This window comes from Gavialis gangeticus, unplaced genomic scaffold, assembly GCF_001723915.1.
Source record: "Gavialis gangeticus isolate Ggan-Ray unplaced genomic scaffold, GavGan_comp1, whole genome shotgun sequence".
Taxonomy (NCBI): Eukaryota; Metazoa; Chordata; order Crocodylia; family Gavialidae; genus Gavialis; species Gavialis gangeticus.
Window position 1 is genome coordinate 55,535,788 of NW_017729022.1, and position 9,820 is coordinate 55,545,607.

Here is a 9,820-nt window from a genome sequence, read left to right on the forward strand (position 1 = left end):
CCCATGGTAGGAGCCAGCACCACTTCCCTTGGAAGTTGGTTCCAAATCCTACCTGCCCTGACTGTAAAGTACTGCCTTCTAATGTCTAGTCTAAACCTATCCTCTAACAACTTATGGTTGTTATTCCTTGTTACTCCGGGAGGCAATCGGGGGAACAAGGTCTCTTTCAGTCCCCGCTGGTCCCCCCTAGTAAGTTTATAGACAGCCACCAGGTCCCCCCTCAGCCTTCTCTTGTGAAAGCTGAGCAGGTTAAGGTCCCGTAGCCTCTCCTCATCGGGTCTGCCTGCTGTCCCTGGATCATGCGAGTGACCCTCCTTTGGACCCTCTCAATGCTGTCTACATCCCTCCTGAAGTGCGGCGCCCAGAACTAGACGCAGTACTCCAGCTGCAGCCTGATAAGTGTTGCACAGAGGGGGAGGATCACCTCCTTGGCCCTGCTTGTGATGCATCTGTGGATGCATGACAAGGTACGGTTAGCCCTACTGAGCGTGTGCTCGCATTGTCGGCCCATGTTGTTTTTGGAGTCAGTAATGACTCCAAGATCTCTTTCTGCCACCATGCTTTCAAGAAAGGAGTTTCCCAGCCTACAGGTATGCTGCTGTTTCCTACTGCCTAAGTGCAGCACCCTGCACTTGTCAGTATTGAATTCCATCCTATTTTTATTTGCCCACTTCTGTAACCTGTCCAGGTCCCGCTGTAATCTGTCCTTCCCTTCTAGTGTGCCCACTTCACCCCAAACCTTGGTGTCATCTGCAAATTTAAACAGGGTGCTTTTCACCCCATCGTCCAAGTTGCTAATAAAGAAATTGAACAGTGTGGGCCCAAGGACTGAGCCCTAGGGGACTCCACTGCCCACTTCCCTCCAGGTCGAATATGACCCATCCACCACCACTCTCTGAGTATGACCCCTCAGCCAATTTGCAGTCCATCTGACTGTGTAGGCATCCACATCACAGTCGCTTTTTAATGAGAATGGGGGTGGGGGACAGTGTCAAAGGCCTTCCTGAAGTCCACAAAAACTACATCCACTGCGACACCTGTGTCCAATGCTTTTGTGACCTGATCGTAGAAGGTAATCAGGTTGGCCTGACAGGACCTGCCTCTAATGAAACCATGCTGGTTGCCCTTGAGCATCATCCCTGCTGCTGGCCCATCACAGATGTGCTCCTTGATAATCTTCTCAAAGAGCTTCCCCAGGATTGAAGTAAGACTAACGGGCCTATAGTTTCCCAGGTCTTCACCCTTCCCTTTTAAAGATGGGGACCACAATGGCCTTCTTCCAGTCATCCAGCAGCTGGCCAGAGCACCACGAGTGGCATGGCATTAAGCCATGCCAGGGGCCCCGCAATAACCCCTGCCAATTCCCCTGCCAACCAAGTCAGAGAACCCTTTAATTTCTCCAAATCAAATTGGAACCCTCTGAATTGATTCAGAGAGATTCAGAGATTTGGACATAGACACAGCTTTGCATGTTTTTTCTACATACCTCTAGGTAGCAGGTGGCTCATGAACACTGCGATGCTGGAGCACATGGAGTGTCCCACAGAAGGGCAGGTGGCTCCCCAACACGTTCAGCAGCAGACCCGGAAGTGGACCAGAAGCACTTCCGGTCCACTTCCAGGACTGCTGGGGAGTGCGCTGCACACACCCCCCCCCACCCGGCTCGTTGACTGGTGCATCCTGGGTCTGGCGGGGCACCCAGGATCCCCCTCCAGCTGATTGCTGAGCCAGCAGAGTGTGTGGGGGGCCCCCTGAGCACTACCCAGTGAACCCAGAAGTGGACCAGAAGTACTTTGCCACTGAGTTAATAAATCCTGATTTTTAACATGATCTGACTCCGGGTTCACCGCTGAGCACATGGAGGGCCCCCCACACTCCTGTGGGACACTCCATGTGCCCCGCCATCACAGCGTTCACAAGTCGTGCTGGTTCATCGAGGTATGTAGAAAAAACATTTAAAGCTGTGTCTGTGTCTGAATCGCTGAATCTATCATATGGTAGATTGGTTCTCCAAATCAGCATTGAATCTTCAGATTCAGATCTGGCAGAATTGAATCAGGGACAGTGTTCTGAATCAACAAATCAAATCGCTGTCCCTGGTTCAGGCCGAATCCAAATTGAATAGGGCCTGTTTCGCACACCCCTAGTTCTCAGTTATGTAAGAGCTAATAGATTAGCTGGTACTGGTAACTTCAATAGGAAAGAGAATTGTTAGAGTGCTAGTACTGAAAGCTAACCCATATACCTTGACCATTATCTGGAGAGATTATATCCTATGCACAATAAAGTAGTTGGAGCTTTGTGGAAGCAAATTTGGTCTTTCAGCCAGGATTTACAGCAAAGATACTTGTTTTGTCAGCAGGTTTGGTGTTAGACAGTTGCCTAGTAGACAACCTCTTATTTTGTGTCAGAAACTAACAATTGCTAACAGTGGATAACTGTCTCCATCTATTGGCACCACGTTCAAAACAGTGACATCCTTGGAGGCACCTCATTTTTTCTCAGCTTCTTGGTTATTAAACTTTTTCCCCTTTTTTCACCTGTATTTTTAGCCCATGCAACACCATAATGGAGGAAGATATTTATGTTCATATTTCATGGGAGTGGAAAATTTTGCAATTCCATAACTTTCATTTCATTTCCTTAGAGATTGATAGGTTACCACTGTTTTGGAGAAGTCTGTGTGAAATTTCCTGGGCAACATGCAATAAGTCAGATCATGTTAAAATCAGGATTTATTAAAAAGAAAAAGAAAATGATAAACAAAATAAGGAATTTACATTCACATTTTACTATGAAGGGTTCAGGGATGTATGCTTCCCTTTGCTTAATTATAGTGAAAGTATTGTTTTTAAAAGTGATACGCTCCCAAAGACTGTATGATATACAGCTTTTCTCCTCCAGGTTTGAAAGTTCTTTCCTTCTGAGTTTCAGGGCCCCTGGTTTTCAGGTCCTAGGTCTTTTGAAAGACCAGCTTTTTCATAAGCACAGACACAAAGGGGTTTGTAAATCTTTGCCCTTTATATGAGAGAGATTGTGGATGAACCATTTAAGTTCCCTCTTTCATTTATTTATCTTTAATCTTAGCTGATCTCACCTTGCCTTCTGGTGAAGAACATTGCATATTTCTTCGTCCAGGTTTAGATAAAGCTAGAATTAGTCAGAAAAAATTCAACTAAGCATTTTATCCCAGTTTGCTGAATTCTAAACATTCCGTGAGACAAGGTTGATTCCAATTAAATTCTAGTGGAAACTAGGCAAGTTTTTGATGGACCCTTGCCTTGTTTCCTGCCAGCTCACAGGCCCTGGATTTCTGCAGCCCATATGGTAGATTGATGAGGAGCTAGAAACCTGGGCATCCCAACTGGGAGGCTTGCAACTCTTGCAAGCTGCAGCAGCTTTTGAGGTGAGCTGCCACAGAATCAGAGTAACTAGGTTTCTGGATCTGACAGCGATCATGGAGAACAAAACCCTGGAGCCAAGGTTTCCAACAAAGTGAAACAGAGAGGAGAATGAAACCAAATTCCAGTATTTCATTGTCCTCTGTTAAATAGAACTATAGGTCTCTATCGAGTCTACTGAAGCCATCCATAGCTCAGTTTTGTTATCACAGGTTTTGCTGTATATTAAATCTCATTTGTTGACAACAGCCCCTCTGTTGCAAAAGTAGAGAAGAAAGGCTAAATATCCCATTACTAATTCTCTGGAACCTCTAGTTTCTGTTTTATGATGTAGGATGTCAGTCTCACAGGCATCCTAGAAATATTTATGTTAAAATTTTATATCTAGCACCTGCAACAAAGAGCCAAAGACGACTGTGACCAGCCCCATAGCATAGTATGCTTAGTTTTATCTATTTCTTCTGGGAACCTCAACAAAATAAGACCAAGATCATGATGTGCTAGCTGCCTGTCAACTATTTGAAGTGACAGTCCTTTTTATTTTTGGCAAGCATTACTTCAGCTTTCAAAAAGCAAACTTTTTTTTTTAGTGACTTGAATTCAAATTACATTTCAAATAAACTGTAAAGAAATAAATTGGTTCAGGCAAGATTTTAAGTTCAGAAATCTCTACTTTTTAAATCACTTTGTCATTCTCTTCAAACTTAAGCTCAATAGTATTATGTTCCTGTCAGACTCGCTTTGTTCCTTTAAAGGAGAAATGCATATAAGCAGACAAAAATGGGAGAATGGCTTCCAGCATGCACTATATTACTGTTACAAACACTATAGATCGTGTGCCAAATATAAGGCATTCTAAACCTCCTAAATCTTCTTAAAAGTTTACCGCTGCAATATATTACTGAGTTAGCAGTAGTTATCCTTCTGTATAAGGATATTATGCATATAATATTATTGCGCATTGAGGCTGTTTCATAAGTCTGTCTTTCTTCTCCTCCCATGTGCCATTTGATCCACTCATATATTTCTTTAAAATTCAAGTAAACAATATATCACAAACAGCTGAACAAGCAGAGATTTTATGCATTTTATCTTTAATAGCTATCTCTAAAATCTTCAACTGTGTCATTCAGAGATGTTTCTGAAAGAAAAATCACAGCTCTTACTAAGTGGTAGCTCAGAAGAATTTAGAAAAGTAAATCAAAATGCCAGTAGTTCTCCATTTTTTCACACTAGTAACCATTGGAGAAATATTGGCAAAAATAAAATAACTCAGTCCCAAAGAACAGAGCACATTATTGATGTATTAAAAAGTACTTAACTAATTAATATTTCTAGTCATTCTTAGTCGTTATTATATTACAGATGAAACAAATTGGTCATGATGGCTACAACCCCCCCTCTGTGGCTGAGTGGCTGGACTCCATTGAACTGGGTGACTATACCAAATCCTTTCTGATTAATGGCTATACAGCGATGGACCTAGTGAAAAAAATCTGGGAGATTGAACTAATGAATGTAAGTTGATTTATTTACAGCATGAAAGAAAAAAAATTTAGTTTAAACACACTTCAATCTATTCTATTATCAATTAAACGTGTAATATGAAAAGAAAGTGCATTATGAATTACATTTTAAGTACTGTTCCTGTCGCTTAATGATTATAGCTTCTGTACCTGAGTTGAATATACCTTTTACTTTCATATGCTTGAATTGTCTTAATCATGAAACTTAATTAGCACAGTTTAAATTTTGGCTTCTGGATTTTTAATTCTTAGAGAAACATTTTTCCTTCCTAAAAATTATGTGATATCAAAGGTGACAACTACAAAACATGTTATTTCCAGTTTGGTTAAAAAGAGTATAGCAACACTATTTTTATAAGATTGCTTACAGTTTATTTCTTCTAGGACAAACTAGGTATAGAGCAAAGCCGTCTTTAATGTACTCAAGAAATGATGGTAATGAAACAAAATATTTTCACTGTTACTCATGCTTTCAATCTTGCTTTCTTATCTCTCAGGTAAGACAGATTTGACACACACAAAATACATGGAAATAATTGTCAACATTTATTGTATAATGACTAAAGGGCAAATCTAAATTTCCAACATTATAATCAATAATGTAATAGCATGGTTTTATCATATGAAACCTAAAAATAGATTAAGGTATCTATAACTGAATTGTTCTCCATTTTAAAACATTTATGGTAAGACTTTGAATCTGCTGTGACAAACATATTGTCAGGTAAGCTGGTCTATAGAGTATCACCTAGCTGGCAAAGAGTGCCTATGCCACATACTTTTTCTTCTCCTCACAAACTAACAAGGTTTTATATCTAGCACCTTAGAACTTAGTGTGGAAGGCTTTACCACATTGATTGTTCATCTCATCATCCTTGGGTTGCCAGAAAAGCCCTCTTGGGGGCTATAGGCAGCTAGGCATAAGCTAGAACAGCTGCTCTGACTTATAATAGGGAGCTGCCCAGGTTCCAGTTAGTCCTAGATATGGGAAAGGAAAGACACAAAAATGGTATCAATCCAATTCCCACCACCCCATGAGATGTTCAGAGCATAGCTCAGATACAATTTAAGACTAGGGCTTATAAAAAGATAAACTGAAAGAAAATATTACTGATGGTTGTAATTTATTCTCCAAACAAAATCCCATTACATTTAATGTGAGCTACAGCCACTTATCAACATGAAAATAGATAACAACTAGGACCAAATTCTGCCTTAAGTTATACACATATCCAAAGACTACTGAATTCAATGGATATGGCATGCTCATACCAAGACAGGATATGGACATCTCAAATTTGATTTGTTTCAAGTATATAAAAGAAATGTGTCTGGAATTCTTAAAAGCAATTGAAAAAAGCTTTTTTTTTTTTAGAAATTTACACAGAGTACCAGTGGGAAAAAGGAATTGGTCATGGGCTTACAGTTCCCTACCTACATTACATACTCCAAATTAATTATGCATCCAGAACATTTTGCCATAATCAATCTGGAAACAAATTGCCCTTTAGCTCCCCCAGGTGGATCATTAAAATTTCATTAAAGGCTAATGGCTTGATTCTTAACTCGCTTAGATTCATGTAAAGAGGAGTAACAACACTGAAGTCAGCAGCATTATACTTGTGTTACACTGGTGTAAGTCAGATCTGAATATGGTCCTAGAATATTTAAAACTTCACAGTATGTTTTCCTTTAGGAATTGTTCCCACTTCTCCCTGTTTGCAAGCATATACCTTTTTACCGTGAGCTCCAGAATGATAAAAAGCAATAGTTATCAATGTACACTCTGGACTAGGTTGTACAGGAGTACTCAATTGATTAATCTGCTAATTTGTTTTTTCCTCCCTTCCATTTTTCCTTGTTAATTCTTGTGAATTAGTTTTTAGTTGTTATTATCAAGAGTTATATAAAAATACTGTTCAAGGAACAAAACTCTAGCTTCCCTGAGTATTTACTGATGTTTTGCTGTTTTAATTTCTCATCTATATAAGAAAATAGGGATTTTGAAGCATGTTGTGTCCATCAGAAAAAAATGTCTGTCTTATACCATTCTGTTTGTTTGAATTCCTTCTCATAAAGTTCTACCTCTTGTTCAGATGGTATCAAATAGAAACTTATGATGGAAATATTCTTAATGAAAGAACCTATAAAGTCCCAAACATGTAAGTGTGGCTCTGTAGCTTCAGTTTCTAGTAGTTTAGATTTAGACACTGGAAAAAAAAGATTCAGATATGAAACTCAGTTGATTTTATAACTTTGGTTTGGCTGTCCTTGGTGCTGAAAGTTTAGAGTGTCAAAAACAAGACACGGTGTCCCACTTGGGCCCAGAACAAATATCCAATAGCACATATAATAATGACTGCAGATATGAGCACCCTTTCTTTTTGACCTAGGGTTTTACAGTTAGTATCAATAGGGTCTTTGAAACTGAAGTCCTCCTTAGCTCCATGCAAAGTCTTCTAGATTTCACTTCCAGGAAGACAGAGGGAAGTTGCCAAGGAATTTTTGAAAGGTAAACATTCTTTATTCCTTTATTTCCCCTGTGTGAATGTCCATTTATGTGCCTGAGGCTCAAGGCCTTGAGTTTTTAGACTCTGCCTCAGATGTATAATTATATTAATAGTAACAATGTATGATACAAGTGGAGAGCAATGATTTCATCCACTTAGATGTAGACAACTATTCTTCCATTTGATAGCGCAGAGATGTTGAGCACCCAAACAATGCCATCTAAAGAGACTCTACATTTTCCTGCCTTCCTACAGAAGAACTGCTCTTGTTTTCCAGTGCTAGTTCCAACAGTTTCAGAATGGTCACCATTCAGCTTATTCCACCTCAAGAAAGTGGACAGCAATTTTCTAAGAAAGATGGAGAAGGAAGCAGTTTGACTTTTCATCAGTTGTAGAGGCCTTGCCCTTTAACTGTTGTAGTTTCTACATCCATGTCATTATCTCAAAGCAGCACATCTGATATGCAGCTTAATAGCTATGAACTCATGTCTTATACAGATTCGGTGCCTCTTTCCTTTGGTTTTTTTAATCGCTTTCTTTTTCTAGCACCTTGGAAAAACCTTTTTCAAAAAGTTGGATTTTAAAAATCACCAAAAAAGTACTACACATTTCTGTTTCTTCCTGGCTTCAAACTTTCATCATCATCCCTTCTGACGAGCAATTGATTCTGGAATTTAAACTTGACTGGACTGATATCTCCTCTATAAGGATCAAGAATGTATATCTCTCCCCTAATCCTCCTTCATCAGTTTTTCTGGAAAGTAAGACACGGATCTTGCATTCTTCTAATTGCCCTAGCCTGGACTTGTCAGAATAAATACTCGCACCTCCTTTCCCAGAAAATGGGATTTCCAGTGTTTCTGCTCTTGTCTCCCAGGTATTTTGGGTGACAAGCAAAATCAAATGCTAATAATTGATTCAGGTTCAATTTATCTAGCTGTGTGGAATATTTCAGACCTTTTCCAGAAATCAGTCTGTCCTGCTGAAAGGTTATGTACATTCTTTTGAAGTCCCTTGATCTATCTAAAGTAAAGCACTGTACTCTAGAAAGTAAATGCTTTTCTGTGTGACTAATAACAGAAAGGTCCTCAGTCTTTTTCAATCACGTATTAAGCACCGCTGAGTCTCCCCTAAGAAGTCTAATTTATTTATCTTCTTGAGCATACTTTAAACTAATTTCCTGTCACTGCTGTGGTAAGGCAAAGGCAGTTCTCTTCCTTCCTCCTTCATCATCAACCTGTGGCACACTGTAGGGTTTTTTCCTAGGTGCCGTGGGGCTATGTTGAGAGAAAGGGAACATAGGAGGTGTTCTTTTGGACACTTTTGGATGAAGAGTTGCCTGTGAATGCAGGGGACATTCAGTGGCCCAGGAGGCCTATTTCATCCTTAGTTCCCAACTTCATTAGTTTATCTGCCAGTTAAAGCTTCAGTATCCCTGCTATATGAGAATCTTCAGTTTTTTACAGTCTACTAAAATAGAGTTTAAAATATCTTTACATGGATGATCCAGCCTTTATCTTCTGGTAGATTATTGCCTACCTACATGGCTTCTTAGATTTTTTTTAAATCAGACTTGTATGTCCATACTTTAAGCCTATTAGGGAGTGTTCCTTTTTAGTTAAAATGTAATTTCTTGATTGGAACTATTTAAACTAGAAGAAAAATATAAATTTATGCATTTATAGCTGACCAACCTTTGGCAGAGGTCACCAGGTAGAAGATGATGTTATTTTGAGGGAAAAAATTAGGATCAGAAGATATTTTTAAAATATCCCATTTATGCACTAACCCGCCTCCCTTCCTCATCTCAGAATCACACAGCTTGTGCTGGGAGACTCCACAAGATATGTTTTAAGGGCTTTAGGCTACCACTTGAAACACATTTCAAAGCTGTCTAGAATTTCAAGGGCATAGTCTCTGTTTGGAAATTTTCAAAATAGATCACATTTTTCATAGAGTTTCAAAATGGACCACTCTGCATTCACATTTGCTTTAATCGGCTAGTGCCTCACTAAATAGCCTTACAGTCTACTCCAATAGAGCAGAGTCAGCTTGACTAAAAAAATCCATATTGTATACTTGACATTTATGCATTTGGAAGGATGCCATACAGAGCTCAGTCTATACTTTTCTTGAGCTTTGTTCTTTCTATCCTGGGCCTAAATCAGATGCTTCTTCAGTCTCTGTTCAGTGAATTACTCAGTTCTTCTCCTGCTGTTATTACTTCTTAATCTCCCAACAGTGCCAATCTGCAGAGGCAATTTCTGAAGGAGAATGAAAGGTTACTTATCAGTAACTGGCATTCTCAGACAATATTGTTTCTTTAGAACCACATCTGCCAGTCTTTTACCTCACTACTTCAGTCTTGTGCTAGATAGTTTCA

General features: G+C 39.5%; 1 protein-coding gene across 9 annotated transcripts in view; it reads left to right on the forward strand.

Moving 5' to 3' along the window:
* The window catches only part of ANKS1B (ankyrin repeat and sterile alpha motif domain containing 1B), a 1,095,863-nt gene that overhangs the window by 791,023 nt on the left and 295,020 nt on the right, over window positions 1-9,820 (forward strand). For all 9 annotated transcript variants that reach the window (XM_019515011.1, XM_019515009.1, XM_019515010.1 and 6 more), the window contains one exon: window positions 4,767-4,919. In XM_019515011.1, the coding sequence (XP_019370556.1) occupies window positions 4,767-4,919 (153 nt within the window). The remainder of the gene's footprint in view (window positions 1-4,766; window positions 4,920-9,820) is intronic.